At 37.4% G+C, this 24,087-nt stretch overlaps 2 protein-coding genes across 6 annotated transcripts in view; one reads left to right on the forward strand and one right to left on the reverse strand.

Moving 5' to 3' along the window:
- CSPP1 (centrosome and spindle pole associated protein 1) overlaps positions 1-10,005 on the reverse strand; it is a 60,509-nt gene extending 50,504 nt beyond the window's left edge. For 2 of the 5 annotated variants that reach the window (XM_083824159.1, XM_083824155.1), the window contains exons 1-5: positions 9,882-10,005; positions 9,131-9,316; positions 5,546-5,649; positions 4,191-4,287; positions 160-260 (exon numbers count right to left, since the gene is read on the reverse strand). In XM_083824159.1, coding sequence (XP_083680285.1) covers positions 160-260; positions 4,191-4,287; positions 5,546-5,647 — 300 coding nt within the window. In that variant the 5' untranslated portion in view covers positions 5,648-5,649; positions 9,131-9,316; positions 9,882-10,005. The other 3 variants (XM_083824157.1, XM_083824158.1, XM_083824156.1) reach the window with 3 other exon arrangements.
- Positions 10,006-10,019: 14 nt separating this feature from the next.
- On the forward strand, positions 10,020-23,070 carry COPS5 (COP9 signalosome subunit 5). Its single transcript, XM_083824169.1, has 8 exons — positions 10,020-10,290; positions 10,392-10,626; positions 13,402-13,530; positions 14,848-14,913; positions 16,403-16,488; positions 18,731-18,842; positions 19,642-19,790; positions 22,667-23,070. Exons 1-8 carry the CDS (start codon positions 10,124-10,126, stop codon positions 22,749-22,751), a joined length of 1,029 nt encoding a protein of 342 aa, XP_083680295.1. The 5' UTR covers positions 10,020-10,123; the 3' UTR covers positions 22,752-23,070.
- The last annotated feature ends 1,017 nt before the right edge of the window (positions 23,071-24,087 follow it).

The following is a 24,087-nucleotide window of genomic DNA, read 5'->3' on the forward strand; positions in this document are numbered from 1 at the left end:
AATTACTTTTATTCAAAAAGTCTTCAAAAGCAGCCATCATTCATAACAAATGACTTCTTATAAAGATTCTCCACAATTTTGTTCTGTTTTATTCAATTAAAATGAGAGAGTCATTGTAAAAGACTCATTAAACTCAGGCAATCAGACAAGAACCCTTACCTGAGAAAGATATCGCCTATAATCTTGCCGAAGTTCCTCCTTTAGTTTATGTTTTTTTCGTTCATATTCTTCTCCAAGAGGTAAACTCAAGCCATAGTCACCTGAAAGTTTAACTCTTAAATATTATTATAATACTATTTGGTATCAATACAAAGCACTTAACGCAAAAGATACATCTGGATTTTTGTTAGACATGAGCAATAAAAAATATACAGCCAGAAATTATAAAACAACTGAAATAAAAAACATCTTCTCTGTATGACTACTTAGGTGGAAAGCATTCTAGAAGAACTGGTTTTTTGGATGCTAGTTTTCTCTCTAATCCTTGCACTTTTTTATCCACACTAAAAAACAAACAACATAATTTGAATAAGGTATCTATACAAATAACATAACTATCTACAATATTTGGGCTATTTTACATTGTTTCTTTTATTGATGTATATTTCAAAGGAATCTCTTTTGATATGTTACTTTTTAAATTACTCTGATATTTTAAGCACTGCTTATCACACAAGATAAAACATACTCAACAACCAAAAAGCAACAAGCTGCTCCTTCAGCACAAAACACATGGAATCTGTGTGGCTTCCTTTATTCACATCTCCCCACTTCAGTGTTTTTTTACTGTAACAGGCCCAAAATGCATATTTAGTACTTTTCCAAGGTTACTGCCTGGTCTTGTAATAGCTGTCCTCTTAAAATACAGTGCCGTGGAAGTTGTTTGTTGTTCCCAAAATACATTTTGGACTACTTAATAAGAAATACCCTCTGCTCGAGAAGGCCACTTCTGCCGAAAGTTTCACCACTCCCCACAGACACCTAGTGAATTCCAGAAAACCACACAAGAAACAGATTGCAACTGTTTTTTTAAATTGCCTGTTGTTTCCCTGAAAACATTTCTACTTCTTGTGGTCTTTGTAAAACAAATAGCACGGAGCGAGAGGGAAAAGAGGAATTTTCAAGGTTTATCAGTCCCAATTTACTTCATGGAAATTTGTTTGATTCCAGTATTTTAAATGTCTATGGCATTAAACAGTGTCTGTGCAGTAAAAAAGACATCTAAATGCTAAATATTGCAAGCTTGGGAATCCCCCTGCTAATGAAATAGATAAAAGTTTGAATTAAGTAAAAATATGCTTAGCTGGCTTGAGACAGTTTCAGCTAAGTCAGAATGTATCCTCTCAAGTCAGCCTGCTGTTCTGTAGAACCAAGGGAACTAATGTCTGACTAAATATGTCATACACAATTTTGAAACAGTGCTTTCAGAGTTCAACTATTAACCAAAATCTGCATGGGAGCTTCTTCTCCAACTTTCAAGTCATTTTACTCCTAATTTTGCAGATAAGGTAGACAAGAGTTTCAGTTAAAAAAAAAAAAAAAAAACATTTGGACCCTCAAAAAAGGAGGGGAAGTATAAAAAGGAATGGAATACAGAAATGGAAATGTTTTTTCAGCTACGTCCTGTTGCCTTTTATTTACACATAAATTGTTTTGGGATTAACTATAAGAAACCAAGGAAGATCAAAAGATACTAACATCTCAGGGAGAAGACTCATTCAGTAACCTCAAAGAAGCCAGTGAAATACAGGGAAAAAAAAAAAAAGAAAAAAAACAGTGAGAAGCAGGTGCTTTGATTAAAATACTTGAAGTATTCGAACAAAAGATGGTTTAAAGCTGTTAATTTTATTACAACAGACCTTTTTGTTTGGCCACCTGGAAAGCACTGAGATGGCACTTATGGGCAGTGATTTATGAGATACTTGAAAACTAACTACTTCAAAAACTTCAGTGAGATCAGTCTAGCAGGGCAAAAATATTCCAGTTAACAAATGTTCATCCTAAATGTGTATGCGTTTCTATCTGAATGGTTCTGTTAGAAGAGATATTTTACTTTTCAATAGTTTCCTGCTTTCATTTACTCTATTTACTGTATTTATTTCACGTTCTGTTAACTGCACATACTCACACTGACGACTTTTTTTTTTTTTATGGAAAAAGTTAAGATTTCAAATGCATTTTCATGTAAAAGTTTTCATGCATTTAGTATGTTGAGAACTAACCGTGCTGAACGACCCCACTCAATTCTGCCAGGTTCTCAAATCTACTGTTAGAACTAGAGCAGTAACACGGAACAAGCCCCTGTCTAACTTAACCCAAAGGAAATTACATTGCTTTAATCCAGAACCAGCCAATAACACTAACAATAATCCACTAATAACCCAACGTGGTCAGCGTCCAAGTGATTATTACAGCAATACCTACTTGTTGCTTTTCATTTAAGATCACTTGAATGCCCCTCACCTGTAATATTTCATTGTAAGTGCATTAACATATTTAGATATCAACATTAAAACCAATTTATGATACTACACACACCATGATGTGTGTTATGATGGGCCTCAAACAAGAGATAAAATTATTTTAATATTAAACTAGTATAACTGATACACAGTGGCCTGTCACAGCCATTGGCATACAAAAGCAGAGCACTGTCTGCTGTGTTCTGTTTTCCATATCGTATGTTCCCACAGCTAAGCAAAGAAATATCACCACCTGGACTAACCTGCTGATCAAAATAAAACTGCCCAAAACGCGAGGTAGACACTATTAAAGTGTTTTGTCCTCTAACCAAGTCTATCGATTATGAATTCTGGCAGCAAGCAATATTCATTTATCATTTCAGGTCATTTTTAGTGAATTTTTCCTGTAAAGGTTTTAGAAGAGCTTGCCTTGCTGATGGCTGGAAACTCCAATTATACATCTTCATAAAAGAGATTGCTTTATTTATTGCACCTAACACCAGTTCAGACCCTCAGATTCACACATTCAAGTTCCCTTTTTAAATTAAGACATGCACTTTTCTGGTCACAAATTCTGTTAAAATTATAGAAGGGACATAACATTAAGTGTAGTAGGAGAACTTATTTAAAAGGTAGATTAGATTGGCATTATGTTAACAACATCAAATACCCATTGACACATGTTCTTTAAAATAAAAGGAAATCTTTTACTGGATGCTGCAGAATTACACCAGAAATACAGCATGGAAATTAATGGTACAAAGTGTCTACATAGGAAAGAAAAGTTGTCATGCAACAAGGAGGATACACAAAAGCTGTCAGAACAAACCTGAGCTACAATTGTAACAAAGGAAAAGTAGCAGTGCCTACAGAAAGGAGATGGTTTGACAAGTAAGCAAGGCTGGCGCAATACAGAATAAAATAGAGAAATGAACACCATCGCACATTTTCAAACAGAAGTCACGAAAGACACAGAGAAAAGAAAGAAAATGGAACAATATATATTTTTAAAGAAAACGGTGATTAAACTGTCTGGTCACAGCACAACCACAAAAATCCAAACATTTCACTAGTTCAGACTTCAACCAAAACTAAGTGCTTATTCTTTCCTTGGATAATGCACAACTACATTATAACTTTTTTTTTCCTATTACAAAAGCAACAAAAACAGTTTAGTACTCTATGCCTAGAAGTTTAGAAGGCATTTAGCATTTAAAAGAAAAATTAGTTTAACTGTGTTTATTTTAGCCAAGTTGGAGTAGGCCTCTTAAGCTTCGAGGCTGAAAAAAAAGGCATCTTTACTTCCCTGGCACAAAGCACAGAGAAAGAAAGAACCCTTTGGCAGCGAGCGGATGGTCCGTATGAAAGATGGACTTCCACAGCTTTTGCTCCAAGTACCCAAAACGTAACAGGAAAGAAACAGATTATCTACTTTAGACGAGCAACCAATTTTTTGTCTTGTTTTTTAAATGGAGCTACCTTTACAAGAAGGAAAAAAAAAGTATTTGGCATGTTTTCCTTATTCAAATCTCAGAAAAACTAATTAAATACAAAAACAAAAAGCCACACAATCCCAAGACATTTGGAAGAATAAAGAATTCGTAAGCACTTCAATTATAATGAACTTCTTATAATTAAAAATCCAAAGCAGTAATTCCCTTCCAAAAATTCTCAAAGGTAGTCAAATGCTATTTAAATCCTGAGGACACAAAAAATTATATACTATACCTAAAGGACAGTTCTGTTGACTATTTGGAGGTATATTTTCTTTAGACATGGAGATTAACATTTTGCTAGTCTCAGAAAGCTTCTCAGATTCCTTATTCTGGAAAAAAAAAAGTTTGCATCATCACAAGGTGAAAGAAATATCACATGAAAACAACATTATTAACATAATTATTAGCACTTGAGAATAGAAAGATTGAAAGCAATGTTGGATAGCAATATGCAAAACCGCTTATAAATTTCACCGATACTATCAAAAAAAGAAGTTTTTCCTCTATAACACAGGAATTAGTTCACTAAGTTTCATGTCATAAACCACTCTAAATTATAGTTCCACGATGTTTTCACAGCTTACACATACTGTCTCTGTTTCCTGTGGAGGAAGAATTGATGTATTGCATTCTGCCTGAAAATATAAAAGAATTGCAAGGTATTACAGGGCAAGATGAAAGTATCTGCTCCCTGTAACTATGTTTCCATCACATAGCTTAGGACTTTATCAAACTATAGGCTCTTTCTCCTTAAACTTGCTCTGAGTAGAGGACACAAAGATACAGAAAGTCCAACAGCCCCCTAAGAATTATCTTTTTGGAGAAAAGTATTATAATTAGGTTAAAATACTTGTATTACCCACACACAGGGAAAGAAATTCCTATAACCTTCTGATGAAACAAAAACAGGAAATAAACAATTGTTGTTAAAAGCTCAAGCTGTTTGAGGCTGAGTCAAACAGGAGACAAAAGAGACAACAAGTTCCCAAAAGTGTATTTATTTATTTATTTTAAACAGATGACATAATTCCAGCTACTTAAGAGATGCCATAGCTAAATAAATTCCGATGTAGCTTTTTGCCAAGTAATGGCACTATTAAACAATTTAACCATGATCTGCATATTATAAAATCTTTATAGCTTTAGCATTAGGTACCAAACATTCTAACAGGAAAATCATGCTAAGAACAGATTTTGCTCAACTGATTGTATTAAATAATTTAACTTTTATAATTTCCTAGTTTCCTTATCAGAAATATTGAGACTATTTTCACCTTCCATCCCACCACCCATTCTTGTGAGTGGGCAGAAAGCAGTTTCCTGCTCGTCAACTCCACTGCAGGGAAAAGGAAGAACAATAAGCATTTACAAGAGTTTTTCCACTTGTAAAAATAAAAATTAAAAATAAATTTAAAAAATCTACATAAATGCAGATACAGAGCATTTATATTAGAAATGGCTTTGCCTAGATAGATCTTTAGCATATACTTTAACAACAAATACAGTTTCAAGAGCACAGTAAAAGCAAACTTATATCAAGACCTTCAAAACGTGTTTAAATTAAGTGAAGCTATTTAATATTCTTACCCTTATTTCCATGTAAGGTGGATCATTTTCAAGTTCTGCCTTATCTTGTGCCAACTTGGCCTTCTGATCTTCAATGAATTTTTCTAAATCTTCTGCCATCATTTCTAAGGTAATAGAAACGACAAAGAACATTGCATCTACATCAGAACAGCAGAAACTTGAAGCTCCATTACAGTTGCTTAAGACAGTAGTTAAGTTATACTGTATATATTGTACTGCCCTCAGAACTGCATGCCTTAAGATCTTGGCTGGGTTAAATAAACAACAGACTTACGAAACCCATCTGTGGAGGATATTACTTGATGTTTCACCAGAAAAAAATAAATAAAGTAAAATCAGGAATCTTGATGTCTGAAGATATTTCTCTCATCTTTTGGAGCTGACAGTGTATTGGTGCCTTCTGCATCAATAAAACAGCAAAGGCAATAAAAACAGCTACCATTCTACAATAATTGTAATATGGATATCCTCAGCATTGCCTTATAATCAGACAAGCCACTCATCTGTAATAAAACATGTACTGGGGGAACAGCTGATTACCTGTCTTCGATTACTTGTGCATCTTGCCTATGCAACTGAAAGCTCTTCAGAGCTGAAATTTTAGCATTTTATTATTGTACATTGCTGCCTCTAGATAACCTGATAATAAAAATCAATGCAACTAGAAATAATGACAACGGAATGGCACAGAAGTTAGGGCATGCACAAAGACTTCAAACGTCCTTTGTTTAGACAGCCTTAGCATGCAGTTGTACAGTATTTCTAGTTCTGATAAGTAACCATGGGGGGGGAAAAAAAAAAAAGATTCACTGCATAGAAGCCCACTCATCCTAATCTCCACTCAGCATTTTCGCCAACTCCACTGGAGAAGTCGTGTGAAACTAAGCCTATGGATAAAAAAAAAAAAAATCTAATATTCTTCACACTTAAAGGAACAATGAGGCCGACAAGAAAATTAAGACCCTTACATCCTTCTAATGCTAACCACACAACTCTAGCATTGGCTTAGGAAGGTCTTAGGAAGCAATCCCCTCACATCCAGTATCTAAGTACAGACTGCAGAGCAGTTTTATTAAGGCTAATTCAGTATCTCCTAAAGCTTATAGATTATATGAAATAAGCAATAAGCCAATGATAAGAACATATTAGGAGACACTTTCAGGAAGAACATCAAGGAAATTAAAAAAACACAGACACAAAGCCCAGCAGAATAAGACACTAAATAGAAAAATATACAATAATGTGTTCAGGGAGAGTAAGATAAATGTTTTCCATGAAAAGTAAGATGAAGAGAAAATGTCAGAACTTCTGCAGACAAATGAAGCTAATATGCAATTACTTGAATCTAATGAATACATCTGCTTTAAACTTTGTGTCTTACACTAGTGCTCTTTTTGATTCATAATATGAAATTTAACGTTACAAAGGAGGCAGAACTAGGACAACCTATTTACAACTCCTAGTGGTAATACAGGACAAGCAAATCCAAAAATAAATTTCCCCATCTGATTTGTCCTAAATCTTTAATCTCATTAGTTTTGTATAGTGATGACAGATAAAAGAAATCTAAAAGACAGTAAGTTTGCAGGCACTGATGAATTTTATTTAGCCTATTAAGTTACATAAGAATAATGAAAAACCTGTTCTGAATGGAAAAAACAACTTGCCATCTTAAACAACTTACAAGTTGGTGCCATCACTTACCCACCAACAGGAAAATAAATTACTGCGTGGAGGAGGCACTGTGAGAAAGACTTCCCAAAGGCTCAGTAACTCTGGAGTCTGAATTTTTAATCTCTATTTACACTAACATTCATAAGCTCTAGAACTGTTTCTAAATCACTGTATTGGAACAGTACCAAACCTAATCTGAGCTATTACATAAGGAAAGGAATATTTGCAGCATAGTTTCTATCTAGTATGAGGAACACAATGAATATTGTAGCATTCTGCACTTTTTTTTTCATATTGTTCAAAAGAGCAATATAATAACCTAACCGTTTTGTCCTTGTGTTTTGAAGTTGAACTACACATTCAACTGATGTGAAGAAAGCTCACAACTCCAGGCCTTAAAGAACACTAAGACAACTAAACCTACAACACTGCTGGTCCAGCACACCAGCTAAGTAACAAGGAAAAGTGGCCAAATGTGTCTCAGAAAATACCTAGACGTTTTGCCTTACATCCTTCTGCTTCATTTTCCTACAATATGCATAAGCGGAAACTTTGATACGTGAAAAGGGTGTATTATACTGAAAGAGAATGAAAAAGAAAGAAAAAAGTAAGACCTTTTCTTATATATTATGAGCAAAGCACTGACAATTTGAATGTGACACATTGCTGAGTTCAGAAAATGCACATAAGCAAATATCTTACTGAATATTAAAAATTTTTATGACCTACTGTACCAAGCAAAGAGATCCTGACTAATAAAAAATTAAAAATTATACATTTCTATCTGAAAAGAGTGCTATCACAGTCCCCAGTTACACAATGAACTACATTGGAGGCTACTGTGCTAAATTCACAGTGAACTATTCATTTCAAACTGGCCTCATATGACCGCACAAACTGACCGAGGTAGAGCCTGCCACCCTAAAACCAATTCACCTCAAAATAAAAGTCTATTTTCAGTTTAGCAAGGTGTCTGAATGGACTGTGTGCATTTCTAGACCCCTGCAATTATTACTAGCAAAAGTAGCAGGCTCAAAACTAAGCTTGAAAGCATTGCTTGTTGGGCATGCGTGTGGAGCAGAAGGGAAAGTGAGACCATGTGAAAACCTAACAATAAACCGCACGTCCTCAACATCACAAGGTGCAAACAACACATTTTTCATGTTTTTTGGAAAATAGCATTCTGTAAATACTATTAAAAGTATAGATTTTTGGCAGCATAGATCTGTCAGTTCTTTCTTGAACTCGCTTATCTTTAAAATTTGTATTTTCACTTGCAAAACACTGTATGACTCGAATGAAAATTACATTAGATATACTATTTATTCAACTGCTGTTGGAAAAAGCCCAAAAAAGACAAATATTTTATATATTTTAACTTTCAAGAAGATATAACTTCATGTATTCATAACTTACTTCTTTTAAATTGGAATTTTTCATAAAAGCAACTCCAAATAATCACAAAGTCAACTACATAGACTTCAGCTTGATCAAATACACCAGGCAACGGAAAGCACACAGACATTCAAGAGAAGTCAGGTTTGAACAGAGATGGATACTGGATCTACACCCAAACACAATTAATAATGTATGTCTGCATTCAAGACATTCAAAACACCTATTAGCATATGTATTATTTTGCGTGTATTGTATCTGTTTGCATACTGTGTATATTTTATCACCTAAAGAAATATTCACCTTTTTACTCTTTCTTTTTCTCTTGTATTTGTTCAAGGAAGTGGGGCAGAAGACGTGAAATCAGCCCATGTTATTTAGGCAGATCCTGCCTATTTTGTGCATCAGGAAAGCCAGACGAGGCAATTCCCTTCCATATAAACTGCAGCAAGGGCAGCAGGGAAGTGAAGTGTTTTAAACAAGCTACTATATGTCGTGTGCGGTAATTTTACTTACAGGTTACATGGCCTCATAATTGTTTCCCTCAGAAATATTTTTCAAAGTTTCCCCCGTGCCTCCTGAACCCTGAGGCCAGGCAGCACTGGCTGCTTCTCTCTCCCTTTGAGTAGCATGCAGAAGAACCTCTCGCTGTCAGAAGGATGGTTTGTGTATCTTTCACCTTCCTTTCTTTTTGATTCTTATCTGAAAAAGCACAAAACACCCACAGTCTGGATGCTCACGAATAAACTCCAATTAAAAACAACGTGTTTCGTAACTAGGAAGGGAATTAATGATCAAAGCATCAAGCCGGCAAGCCTCACGAGTTATCTCCTCTCGCCCTAAGAGTTTACCTCCTCCAGAACCCGTCTTTTGGGCCGAAAAGAAAACGATTTGGGGAAACCTTCGGGGACAGAAGAGGTTTATTTCTCCCACCGCGGCAGCTCGGCGCAACGCCTCTCCCCCTCCCTCGGCCTGCTGCTGCCACCCCAACCAAACCAAAACAAACCCAACCCAACCAAATCCAACCCAAGCAAACCAAACCAAACCCGGCCCGGGGCACCCTGAGGCGCTGCGGGGCAGCCCCCTCCCGGCGCGGCGCCCCGTTGTCAAGCAACGGCCGCGCACCCAGCGGCTCCCCCCGGGAGGCCGCCCAGGGCCCGCTGCCCCCCGGCCGGGGACGCCCGAGCCCTGCTCAGCTCCCCGGCCCCCCCACACCACCACCACCACCGGGGGGGTGCCCGACCCCCGGCCCCGCCGCCCCGCTCACCGGCGGCCGCCCTCCGCGCCCGTCGCCGCCTCCCCGGAAAGCGGCGGCCGGCGGCCGGCAGCGCCCCCTGCGGCTCCGGCGGGCCCCGCAGCGAGGACGGGCAGCCCGCCGCGGCCGCCGCCCGCTGGGGGCGCAGGGCTCCGCCGCTCCTCCGTGCTCCCCCAGCGGCTCCTGCTTCCGCCGGCGGCCGGGGTGAGGCCGAGCCGGGCCGGGCCGGGCCGGGCCGGGAGCTGGGGGGGGAGATGGCGGCGGCGGCCGGGGCCGGGAGCGGCAGCTCCGGGAGCGTGATGGCGCAGAAGACGTGGGAGCTGGCCAACAACATGCAGGAGGCGCAGAGCATCGACGAGATCTACAAGTACGACCGCAAGCAGCAGCAGGAGATCCTGGCGGCCAAGCCCTGGACCAAGGAGTGAGAGAGAGCGGGGCCGCGGGGCGGGTGGGCGGCGAGGGGCCGGGGCTCGGTCGGGGCCGGGGCCGTCGCTGAGCGCCCCGGCGGCCCCTCTCTTTCAGCCACCATTACTTCAAGTACTGCAAGATCTCGGCGCTGGCCCTCCTCAAGATGGTGATGCACGCCAGGTCCGGGGGCAACCTGGAGGTGATGGGGCTCATGCTGGGCAAGGTGGACGGCGAGACCATGATCATCATGGACAGCTTCGCCCTGCCGGTGGAGGGCACCGAGACCCGCGTCAACGCGCAGGCGGCCGCCTACGAGTACATGGCGGCGTACATCGAGAACGCCAAGCAGGTAAAAGCCGCTCCCCGCCGCCCGCACGGCTGCCATGCGAGCCCCTGCCCGCTCCCCGTGCTGCTCCGGCGGCCCGGTCGCCGTGTGCCTGCCCTAACGTGGCCGGGGAGCTGCGGCAGGGCAGCAGCACGGCCCCTGAGCACGCTGGTTTCCATGTCTGGAGGTCAGCAGGTGCCTGACTGCTTCCCTTCCTCACAACTTGGGTTGCTCCTTCCTCACAACTTGGGTTGCTCCTTCCTCACAACTTGGGTTGCTCCTTCCTCGCGACTCGTCTTGCTCAGGAGGTGTTTCTGTGGCTGCGGCTGGTGGCTTGTCAGTGGAACAAGAAGGGAGCGTGTTTCTAAAATATCTGACGTGTCTTCTCTAAAAACAGTATGTGAAATTAAATATAACTTAGTAATTTTCTCACCAAAATATTTTATTATTTATAGATCAGGAATATGATACTTGTTTGCACCTTCTTGCTTTCTGAAGTCTCACTGCCTAGCAACTCTGCTGTTCTCTATATTTATAAACAAAACACATTTTTGGAGGAAAAAGCCACTGAAGGAATAAATAACTTCCAGTGCAACCTAATTATCCAGATTTATAATTCAGATATTGAGATAACCGACTCAAAGTCTGGCCCCACTTCCTCACCTTGTACTCCTAGACATGTCAGGTTAAGCCTCAGCATGCTGTAAAAAATCTTGCATGCAGAAGAGTGACAGAAATACAAACGTGCTCTGTGGCCGATCTAGAAACCAGCATGCTGGTATATCAGGGTACCTACTGGTACGCTTCTTCCAGTACAGGGCAATCTTACGCCATGAATAAGCATTGAAATCCCTCTTAACTGTCCAAGCTCAAATAGTTTGAGGCCTAGTTTATCCTTTGTTTTTCCTTTAATCCCAGAAGTATTATAAACCAGCTAAAATTAAAGGACCCTTACCAAGTCACTGGAGATAACACAGCAAGTATTTGGGTTGTTTTGGAGAGTTGTACTTAGATTCACAGCTTTATATCTAGTTAAAGATATTTAAATAAATGTGAATTAGGCTGGATCATAATGTTAGAAAAAAGTAAACAAAACAAAGGTAAGTATATTCTAGAGCTTTTTTGAGGGGAGGGAAGTAATTTGTCATCCCTGTTTATGAGAAAATTTCAAAATAATTTATTTAATCTGGTTCATTTTATCTGGAAACTATTGATGTCATGATTTTAATATTGCTGTTGCAGAAAAGTATGGAATATGAAAAGGTGTTTTTATCTAAAGATGTATTTTTACTATCCAGTTCTTAGGTAGAAATGATGAGTTTCAATTTAATAAGTATATAGCATAATATGAGTATTTCTATATACAATTACTTCATTAGATTTTGAACACAGCCCAGGTTTATAGGGGAGCACTCATTTGATAGGAAATATTTTTTATGGTTGTTTGTATTGTGCAGTTTTGTGTATGACTTCACTATTTTGAAATTGAACTTGTGTGCAAATACAATAATTCAGCTTTACTGGTGCTCTGACAGAGTTTGCATGCTGACTGTTCGTGTTTGATTTTGGCAAGGAGTTGTGCCTGGAATAACTTTTTATATTAGATTGCAAGTTGATAATATCCGCCCTGCATAGGTACTTTACAGAAGCCAATGTTCCAGTTATTTGTTTCTCTGTCGGCAGGATCTGATATAGCCATGGTTTAAAAAAAAAAAGTGTTAGTTGGCTTTGAAAAATAATATATGTGCTTTAGTGTGCTGCTGTTCTCTTTGACTCTCTTAAATTAGAGTTGCAAGAAAATATAAATATTATTCACCAATTCAAAAACAAAATAAACATTCAGTTCGGTAGGTAGTTTGTGCGTTCTGTCTCATCCCGACGTACTCAGTATTTGGCAAAATCAAGCAGCTGATATATTGAAACATGCAACGCTCGGTTAAGAACTGGCATGTAGGGTAGTCAGACTAAAGTCATTCAATTCAATATTTAACAGCCAGTAAACAAATCCTGATGAATTACAAACTTAGATGCAGTGGGTGTTTGTTCTCCTTGATGAACCATGGTATGGTTTTGTTGTTGTTGTTGTTGGTTGCTTGCTTTTTTCTTTTTTTTTTTTTTTTGGGGGGGGGGGGGGGGGCAGGGAAGGGTACTTTAAGAGTTATCCAGCAGTATTATTTGGAAACTTCTACTGTGAGTTTTTCTGCTCCTAAAAATCTCAACATCTTTTGGCTTTCACAGCATACTGTGGCAATGAATTCTGTCACTTTTAGTGGTCAAAAATATGCATCTTTTTAAGTTGCTATTTTTTAAACCTGCCAATGATCTCACTACATGCCTCTGAGATGTGTTATTGTACTAAATAGTGAACATTTATTCTCTACGAACTTACTATACGTTATATGAGATTATATATACTTGCATCATGTTGACCCCCAAAAAATTTCTCTTCCACACTGACAAGGCTTTGCTTACTTCCCTCAGCATGTGGAGTCTCTTCTGCATTTCAGCTGTCAGTGAAGTTGTTACTGGGTCCTTGGAGCTGAAATTCTTTGTTTCGTGGTAGTACATAACAGCATAGAGTAGTTATGACAGCAAATACTACGTAATGTATGGTTTTTAGAAAATAGTTCAGCAAAATAAGCTGTGTATTTAGTATTTTAAGTTAGCATAGCAGACTCTTGCGTATATTCTTGTTTTTATTCTTACTGCGTTGTAGTATGCTGGCAGGCCCAGCAGAGGGCAGCCGATACTTTAAGGATGGAAATTAACACTGGATTTGTTTTCCTTCGCTGCTGCTAGGTCGGTCGTCTAGAAAACGCAATTGGCTGGTATCACAGTCACCCTGGCTACGGCTGCTGGCTCTCTGGGATCGATGTCAGTACTCAGATGCTTAATCAGCAATTCCAAGAACCCTTTGTAGCAGTGGTTGTAAGTACTGTCTGATAGTTGATAAAACTGCAAAGCAAATTATGCTGAGAAGTGAATAACTTTAGGGTTTTTGTCCATGAACAGTCTAGTAGTGTGTGTTGTGCATGATGGAAGTGTTAGTTCCAACACTTAAATCAGTTTCAACCCTTTTGCTTTGTTGGCCACATGCTGGTCAAACCAGTAGTCTTGTTCTTTGAGGCTGTTTTCACTGCATTGTTCCACATGTTGTAGTTCTGCACAAATCTATATGCTGCTCTTAACTTGAGGATGGTACTTCTGCAGAAAATGCAGTGAGTAATCCATATTTAACCTCCTACAATATAACAAAACTCTGGTTTTGTTCTCTTGGGTGCCTCTTCCATAGGACTGGAGGAAAGCATTTTCACAGAGTTCTGTTACTTTGAAGCTAAAATGCCTTTTAGGTGAAATGAATGGCATAGTACAAGGTAGAAGATTCTAGGAAGTCTTTGAAGAAAAAATCTGAAGAAATCCTTCAGGCTCTTCAGTTCTTCCAGGCATCAGATCACATTTTAAATCAAAGTAAACCTTACAAGTATGACTTGTACATCTGTTGGTACTGAAGGCAATAAGGGAAAAAAGACTGAAGTTAGTGAGAAAGAAAGGATATAACTCTGGTAGAATTACATTACACAAGGATAGATCACCCCTAAGAAGTATTTCCAGCATGTGAGTTCCCCTATGTTATGACATCATAGGGGAATCATATGTCATAACATAACCATATGTTATGACATTTCACAGATACAGAACATTTCTTTTTTTTTTCTTTTTTTCTTTTTTTCTTTTTTCCTCTCTCCTCTCTCCTCTCTCTCCTCTCTCTCCTCTCTCTCCTCTCTCTCCTCTCTCTCCTCTCTCTCCTCTCTCTCCTCTCTCTCCTCTCTTTTCTTTTCTTATAAGTTGAAGCAGAGTATTAATAAATGTGTTATCAAGGAGGCTCCTTTGTTAGTCTTTTTTCTCTTCCACCAAAATACAGTAGGTTGCATAATGCTCTTTCTTAGCTCTAGTGGTTATAATATTAAAATGTGGATTTTTATTATGGTTTGTTGCTTGCTCTAGGTGGGATTTCTTTAAAGTATTTGGGAAAGAGAGGAAATTAGTTTGAAAAAATGGCCCATAGCCATTGATATTCCCTCTGTTTAGAGTCTCACACAAATGGATGCCAACTGAAAAAGTACTGTTAATGACTAAACTAAACCAATTTGCACTAATTATGCTTCTGAAATGCAATTGCTATTAATTTATGCCTGTAATAATTCATAAAACGTTACATAACAAGCATTGCCTGTATTTTTACAGATTGATCCAACAAGAACAATATCTGCAGGAAAAGTAAATCTTGGCGCGTTTAGGACATATCCTAAGGTAAATATTTAAAATAATCTAGTGCATGATCGCATGATCAATAAACTGTCTTTAAATAAGTAATTGATTGTAAAGATTAGTGGTTTGTTCATCTAACAGTTCGATTTACTTCGCTGTGCTATATATCAGTGTTCATTCTAGAAGACATGTTGACATGCTGGTTATTGTGTGTCTTTGGACATTCATTACCTTTAGAAAGGTTGACTTCTATTTTGTTCATAGATTTTTGGCAGCCTTAAATCAAATAGACTGTCTAGATAAGAAAGCTGTCCTAAAATTATATCCCTTAATATAGAAGTTTTTTAATGGATATAATTCTAGGTGACATTCATTAAAGTATTTGTTAATATTGTTCTATCATTTTTAGACCTAAAACATGCTACTAAAATTTTGACATTACATGTTGTAATTTGCTTTTCATTTTAGAAAAATATCACTTGAAACTTTCTACTTAAATCTTTTAAATAAATACTATGAATCTTCACAAAGTAATGTACAAAAGAGGTTAATTAACATGGAAGAGTTGGGCTAAAAACTAAGAAATCACATAAATAGTGGAGATCTAGATCTCCAAATGCAGTCTTTTGTTGATACTTCTGACTCATACAATTGTGCTATTTTATTTCAGTCTAATAAAGTTCAGCTGTATTGTTCAAACTTCCAGTTATCGTTGGCTTATCAAGAACATTAGTGTGTCATTCAGTAAAACTGTAACTAACAAAATGTTTATGAGAGGTTCCCAGTTGCATTCAAGCATTATTTTTGTGTTGATAAATATACAAAAGATTTCCTTAGAACAATTTGTGATTCAGAAGAGTATTCACCTCGGTTGGCAAAAACACTTCATAAATGCTTTGAGTGTTTGCACAGGGAAGAATCCTGTGCCTGAAAACCAAATCCTATATAGAAAATGCATATTTTGTATTTGCACAGAGGGTATTTATAAATGCACGAAGGGTATTTGTTAGGGAGTGTTCTGTGAGCAGTTCCTGCCTAATCAGTAGCTGTGAGGGGCACCATCTTGACTAAATAAGTAACTGAAGTTTTAGGTATCCTTAGGGCATATTAAAGGCATGTTTTTTCCCTCTTCTCATACCTTCTATCTTCTTTCCAAAGAGGATTGAAATCACTTCCAAGAAAGATAGAGAAGTCTTATCTTAGAAACTCTTCATTTCTCTGATCTAAGAAATGATCTAACCATAACATACCACATAAACTGTTAGAAAAAGGTGAACTATGACCACCAGGTTGCTTCCAACATGCTTTTCAATAGACCTGCAAATACAGTAACTTCTAGTAAAGCCAAATGTACACCTGAGATCCAAGAAAATCCCAAATTTCAGACTACCAGGGGAAATTTCATTTACCTTAGGCAAGTATCTTCCTTTGCATAAACGAGAACGTTGTGAAGTGCTTTCGAAGAGCTTAGTCATTTTGAGAAGTCCTAATCTTACTGTGTCATCTCTGCCCTTTCTTTGTTTAATTTCAGGGGTATAAGCCTCCGGATGAAGGTCCCTCTGAATACCAAACTATTCCACTTAATAAAATAGAAGACTTTGGTGTACATTGTAAACAGTAAGTAACATAAAAATTACTAACTTCAGCACAAGTTCTCTCTCTCCCCTTTTTTTTTAATATAGCTTAGTGATTCATTATGGAAAACTGCATTTCTTGGAGTGTTTCAAATCTTGAAGTTCTTTGTTGCTTTAGCAGTGTTGGTTTTGTGGAAAAGTGTAACTGTCGTTTATCAGAAGATACTTAAAAGGAGAACTGTTTTAAAGATGAAGTTACTTTTAACCTGGTTAAAAGCTTTAGCAGCTGGTTCTTGAACACTTCTAAGTGGTGGTGCTTTCTTAGGGCAAGGAGGAAAGGGTCAGATGTAGATACAGCAATAGGACTAGGTAGACTTATCTTGCTGCTCTTCTGAGCAGTGGCAACTGCAGTGCCTCTCTTTATCCTACAGTTACATGGCTGCAGTTTTTCAGTCATGTTTCTGGTAGTATTGGAAGGTGGAGCTGCTTCACAGATAACTTCAGCAACAGGAAGCATTGCTGCTTCATCTCTCCTGCTAGTTTAGTTTCCATGAAAAAGCAGTTTAATTTTAACCATTCTTCTATCCCCAGCTGTGTGTTCCTTACTCCATACGTACATTTACATGCTTGGCAAGACACTTGTTTTGCCAGGTCAGTCTCCTGATCTGATCCAACTTGTGGCAGCACACGCATTCTTGCTGGTTAAGCTCTGGTAGGATGAAAAACAGAGGCAGATGGTGAAGATGAAGGTTTGGAAAGAACAGCCAGGGAAAGCTGGGACCGCTTCTTCCAGTAACAGAGCCTGGTTTTGGGTCTGTCTTCAGATGTTTGACAAGCAGTACAGCTTAAGCAACTGTGTACAGAAAACTTCAAGATGTCATTGACACCAGCATGTCTTGTAGGCTGTTGCCTATATTTTTTTCATGGTTTTGGTGAATGGGTATCTCTTCTTCAGTGCATTTATAGTTCATGTAGAGTTTGACCCTGAAGAGATGAACTTAGAACAAATAAGAATTGATTTTCTTATATCATTTGAGAAAAATATAGAACAGTAGCCATACAGAAATCTTCGTTGAACTGTAATGTTTCTGTCATTTCAGAGTAGTTATTGTAAATCCGGCATTGCCCAGAAGTCCACACTTCTATGTATGAGAGGAAGCTTATGTTTTATCCTTTTTTTATTAGAGGTGGTCTAACAAACAAATGATTCTTTTTTATTTTTTTTTATTTATTTATTTAAGTTGGTAGTGTTTCTCAGGAAGCTGACATATGTTAAAAGCTATTTTTTAAAGTTACTCTGTTTGGAATGCCAGTGACTAATGATTGCTTTGTAGTAACAGTCTGGATAATCTTAGTCAAACTTCTCTGCCTTAATTGGTATTTAATGTCCAATGTGAAACTGCATCCATTTAGTCTTTTTAAGTTCACTGCATTATTTCTCACGTGAGTTGGATTTCTTACTTTGAATCTGGCACACATTTCTTTGAACGAACTGACTTCATTTTTCTTAGCATATGTGAAATAAGGCTATCTGTCACAGAAAGATAGTCTATCTAAGACTTTCTATCACAGAAATATTAAAGTGTGGTGTGTTGGTAGATTGTAAAGCATTGTTATTGCAGATGGAATCTCTTAGAGAAATGTCAAGCAAAGTAACTTTCCAGAGAAATTGAAATATAATAGGACTGTTACTACCCTTCTGAATTTCCCAATCAAAATAAAATTTAACATATGGCTTTCATGTTGCTGTAATTCGCCTACACAAATGATTTTGCGTAACTCAGCTTTCTATCTGCTTTGTCATTTCTTGTGAATTCTGTAGCATCAGTAAAGCCTGACTTTCAAAATAAATGTGATAGAACTTAAGATTATTTGTCTGTTAGTAACATTTGCTGTTATCAGATGTCCCTAATGGAATTAGAGGTGAGATATATGTAATCAGTCATCTATTAAAAAAAAAATTACTGTACTGAAGATCCCAAGCATGGGACATCATTGCATTGTACAAGAAGTTGTTAGGAAATTAATAAAAACACTTGCAGTCTCCTAAATAGAACACAGTGTATGCATGGGGATAATGTAAACCTGCATTAAAGCCATAAATGAAATACTTATGGAATATCTTGTAAAGTTAGAATTGGAACTGGGGTAACTTATCGTTTAGTGCTTTGAATTTCTGCAGATACTTGCCACTGATAAGAACTTTTTCAGAGAGACATCATATGGGTGTCAGAGCCAAACAAGATACATGGAAGCTTATCTTGTGTGCATGTTTGTTTTTAAAGGTATTATGCTTTAGAAGTCTCTTACTTTAAATCATCTTTGGATCGTAAATTGCTTGAGCTTTTGTGGAACAAATACTGGGTGAACACTCTCAGTTCTTCAAGTTTGCTTACTGTAAGTACCACAGTATGCTATTTTGTGCATACGTTTAATTCGTTAGTGCTGAAAGCCAGACCCTGTACTGTAAAATGCTTACTGGGACACTAGTAGGTCATATAGTTTCCACATTAAGGTTCTGTTTGTCACATTTAAGCAATAAAAGAAGGTTTCCCTAATCATAAATATTTAAATGTTCCTTATATCTGCTCTTTAAAAGTAAAAGGTGGGAATAACTTATATATAATTTTACTGAGTTCTGTATAAATTTAGACTTTGTCTTGTTTAAGACAAAGTGTTTACCTTTTAACCTTATAATACTTGACAGTACTGTAACGAATAGTATGCCTTAAAATAATATCATTGAAGAAGTAAACACTTCTTTTGTGGCTGTTTCTTTTTTTTTTTTTTAATACTTAATAGATGGAATTGTTAAAATGAGGTTGCAAGAGAAATACTGAAGGTAGATCTTCAATGGAAAAGTGCAGCATCAAAACCTTCCTTCTGCAAAAGCCAGTTTGAAAACTTTTCTCTGAGCCAAAGTCTGCTGAGTTTTACTTTCACTTTCTTGGTCCCCTTACTTAGGGAGTGCGTGAAAAGTGGGTGCCAATTTCAGTCTGAGTGTTTCTCAGCTGTTCAGCTCCTGCTCTCTCAACCACCACTCATGTACCACTCATGTTCTGTAGTACTGAAATTGCAGATACAAGTTAAAATGTGCAGTACTTGAGACTCTTTTCAGGTGTTGTTGATTTTTGTATATAAATGTTTGAATTTATGGCTTAGAATTCAATACGTTTATTGCTGTCTTTCTCCAAAGAATGCTGACTACACCACTGGCCAGGTCTTTGATTTGTCTGAAAAACTAGAACAGTCAGAAGCTCAGCTTGGCCGGGGCAGTTTTATGCTGGGTTTAGAAACTCACGATAAGAAATCAGAAGACAAACTTGCTAAAGCAACAAGAGACAGGTAAGATAATGCATGCATTCCCTGTTTAAAAAAAAAATGTTATTTTGTTTTATTACCAAGACTTTAATTGTAGTCTACCAATTAAATTGTAACCTAAAAGATTATGGATAGGAATGATTAGATTCTAGGTAAAAATGAGACCAATTATTTCTGAAGGTTTAAGAAAATACTTGTGTAATACTTTTATTTAAAAATCAAGAACTTCCCTTTTTTCATAATTCTTAATACATCTTTTTTCCCACAGATGGGGAAGGGTGTTTTTTGTTTGCTTTTTGCGTTTTTGTTTTTAAGAAGCAAGTTACAGAAATTGTAGCCTTTACATTTCACCACCTTGCCTGCCAGCAAATACTATTACCAGCTACTAATTGTCTGTTAATGAAATTACAACCATGGGGTACAGAGCATTATTTCAAAGGAATCATAGTGTTTTCCCTTAGTGTTCCTTACATGCGTGTTTGTAATTATCTCTCGTTTGTTAGTTTTGAAGTATAAAAGTGAACATAAATGGCTTCTCACAAATACATCTCTCTCCAAATGAACAGTCAAGTGATACGTGTGCTTAGAATATATAGGATTATAGTCACCATTTTTTCTGAGTAAAATCTTCTTAACAAAGAGTAGTAGTATCCAACAGAAGTCATACAGTATCTTGGGCTGTTCAACAACATTGTATTTGGCACATTCTAGACTCCGAAAACAAAAAGTACCTGCTAATATAAACTCTGGGCAATCTATGGAGAATTCAGGAATACATAAGATTCACCTGCATGCTTCTTAAAAATGTTCAGAGTGGGATATGATTCAATTTAATAAGGAACAGCTCTATAGAATCACTTGGAACAGGCAGCAAAAATTGAATAAAATCTGGGATGTTCCGATTTTCAGATTTGGAGGTTTCTGGTGCTCTTTCTCATCCTTTTATCTTGAATAATTTTATTTTCATTGTGCTTTTGTTTGTTTGTTTGTTTTCCTTCATGTTGGCAGTATGTGCCACAGGACAAACTTTACTAAGGAACAAACTCTGATTTTTGAGGTACCAGATGAGTAGTGAGTTTAATGGTGGGTGGGGAAAAAAAGGAAGCCTTACGTAAAGAGACTGATTTTTAAATAAATGACTTTGGGCAGGTCTAGGAAGATTTTGCTCAATACAACTCAGCTGAACGCAGACTTGGCCTTAAAGAGCGTGAGTCTGAAACGCTGCTGTTGGTCAAGGGCTTGTTTCACCATAGGCAGCGGGGGGATGCACGCACATGTAATCTGGTCATTACTAAGCAGAACCGGAGATGCTGTTGTGCCAGTGTGTTCTGTGTCCTTTTATGGAAAGTTAATAGCTCTGACAAGTTTTCCAACAAGCATGGTTGAGCTGGGTGGGTTTGTTTGTTTGCTTTTTGTTTTTTTTGCTTTTGTCTTTGTAGAAGCTAATACCCACTGAGGCAACTTCACTTGCAGAGCACCCTTCCAGTCAAGTTAAGGCTGTTGCTAATTCATGTTAACTGATACTTTCCAGTTCCTGCTGTGACACAGTTACAATGGCAACACTTTAAAGATACTGGAAAGAGGGGGTTGCTGATGTGTTTTTGCCTTTGATTTTCATCTGCAGGGTGTCCCAAAAGATTGACAGCATTTTATTTTCAAATTGTAAGAATTGAAAAAGTATTTTTGCATCACCCTATCATTACTGTTTCTTGCAGCATTTGCAGACATTTTTCTTTCCTGTTTTTGTTCTTAGTAGTTAGTTTATAAATTGTAAGACTGGAAGAGATTGCTGTTGTCTTTCTTCAGTGCTGCTTTCCTCTGCAACATAGGCTACCTTAGTTCCCAGAATTAATTATAACGCTTTTAAAGATGCACCTTTTTCTTCAACTAATAATCTTTCCTCTGAAAAGATAAAATCATTTGTCCTAAGAAAAGAGAAAAAAGCCAGGAGTAGCCTGGTGGGGGCACCAGAACAATTGATTCATTGACACCTAAATTATCCTGAGGGTAAATAAGGTTGCAAAGCTTGCTAAAAGCTGAATAAATATGTTGATTGGGTGTACTTGTTATAGGGGATAATATTGTAAGATATTAGCATAAAGCTACTTACACTTGGCTATATGAAATGTTCTGATTCTGTACACACACGTTACTGAGAGCAGTTTTATGAGAGTACATATTCATTGGCCAAACTGTGCTCCAAACTGGCCTCCTTTGCCTAGGATTGCTTGATCTGTCTAGTAATAATTTACCCCTATTCTTCCTGCCTTCAGTGATGACACATCTTTTGTATTTTTTAAGATATTTTTGTTAGTTTGACAGTACATTCCTCTAAATCAGGCATTGAATTAAACTTGGATCAATAGGAATCCTCTCAGCTGTCTTATTTTTTGAAAAATATACATATTACATGTTTTTACCTGATGAGCTCTATAAACTCTTCCTTGAATGTTCCCTGTAAAACAGTTTCTCTGGGGAGCTCTGGTTACCATATGTTACTGGCTTGAGCTTGGGCAAAGGAGATAAGGTAGAGAACACGGGCAGCCTTCAGTTATTGACAGAAGCTGGTAGCTCTCATCACCCAGGATTTTGGGGGAATTTTTTTGTTCAGATGACCACAGCACTCATTTTCTATTGTTAATGTAAGATGTCCTGAACTGCTAGACAAAGTTTTTTGGGGTTGGTCTTTGTGTCAAAAGACCAGAGCTGGTCAGTTGGCTTTTCAAAGCTATTGGCAACAATGGCTAAATTGCTGTGTGTGTGACTTTTCCTTTCTGGGCAGTTGGGAAGATTCATGGGGTTATGGGCACCCTGAACTTCCAAAACAGCTGAATATCTTCAAATAAAATGACAGTGGAGTTCGGTGTTTAGCCAACATTGAATTTATGCTTGTTTTTCAGCTGCAAGACCACCATAGAAGCTATACATGGATTGATGTCTCAGGTTATTAAGGATAAACTTTTTAATCAAATTAATATAGCTTGAAGTGCATCGCCAGCTGATATGCATCTCCAAAACAGAAAAAGTCATGGTTTCTTTCACTTGGACTTGTTCAATTTGGGAAACAGAGCTGGAGTGGAAAATTATTCATTTAATTTGTAGTACTTTAATATTTCCCACCTGTCTGACCAGTTTTAAAGAACAAAATGTTCTGAAATGTAGTTTAACTTTTTGTTCTTTATCATAAAACACAACCAGTTTGGAGAATTGTTCCAAAATTAAAATAAATGTGACTTTTACTGGATTTTGCTCTTAGGTATTTATCTCCATTATCCAACTGCAATAAAACAATTTAAAAAATGAACGAGTGTTTGGGGGACTGAATTTTTTGGCAAACATTAATCTCTTTTTCTTATTGTTCCACAGAAAAGTTCTATCCACTTAGATTAAATGGGTAACCTATGCATTATAAGAAGTTTGTGTCTCAGATTTTCATTTCTATGTTTAATTTTAAGAACTGAAATCCAATTTGATGATCTTCTAACAAGTTACTAAATTTAATGGAGCCATTCCTGGTTTAGTTTTACCGGCCCAGCCAGAAATGGTTTCTTCTCACCCTGAAGAAACATTTGTGCATGATACAACAATATTTTATTTCTAGCTTCACAGTTATGATGGACATTTTATATTTCTAGGTAGTCAAATTACAAACAGGCAGTGAAATTATGAAACTAACAAGAAGTTTACATAGTGCTGTTTTTTTCCTGCTTGCCATCTATTGCTTGTTGTAGTCACTTGCTGCCTGCAAAGGACCAAGATGAAAAATTAGTATCTCTGAAATATGAGTTAGCTTAATTTAGGGCCACAGATACTAAAATGCATTAATCATAATTGTTGCCTTACAACATGGTGCCGCTGCAGGGCTGATCCAAGTTTGTTTTGGAGGTTTCCATACTGCATTTCAATAATTCAAGATGTTTGGATTTCTTTTAAGTTTTTATCCTTAATCCTGAGTTTCCTGGGTTTTTTGGAATGTTTACTTTTGGGATAATTTATAACATGCTTTATACAATATGCCATTATGCTTTATACCTTCAGTAACTAATATTCCTTTTCAACCTTAACTATGCCTTGATGTGGGTCTTGTTTTTGTTTTGGTCTGGAAATTTTAATAGCTATTACTCATTTGGGGCTTTTCATTCAAATGGATTCCAGTGTATTTGAAGCTAAGATGCAAGTTATACAATGGAAACATCATTCAGCAAGGAAATACAGATACCCTGAAGCAGAAATTCATCAAGAGTTTTAAAGCAGCAGCATCTAACAGTTTAGGAAAAATACATTTAATCAGGGCTAGTCAAGCTCAGATAATTATCAGATG

This window comes from Anser anser (genome assembly GCF_964211835.1).
Source record: "Anser anser genome assembly, chromosome: 2".
Taxonomy (NCBI): domain Eukaryota; kingdom Metazoa; phylum Chordata; class Aves; order Anseriformes; family Anatidae; genus Anser; species Anser anser.

Excerpts from the sequence above, each read along its gene's own strand:
- COPS5 (XM_083824169.1), top strand. The coding sequence starts at position 10,124 with ATGGCGGCGGCGGCCGGGGCCGGGAGCGGCAGCTCCGGGAGCGTGATG. Across the intron at positions 10,627-13,401 it reads ACATCGAGAACGCCAAGCAG|GTCGGTCGTCTAGAAAACGC; the intron begins GTAAAAGCCGCT and ends CGCTGCTGCTAG. Across the intron at positions 13,531-14,847 it reads AACCCTTTGTAGCAGTGGTT|ATTGATCCAACAAGAACAAT; the intron begins GTAAGTACTGTC and ends GTATTTTTACAG.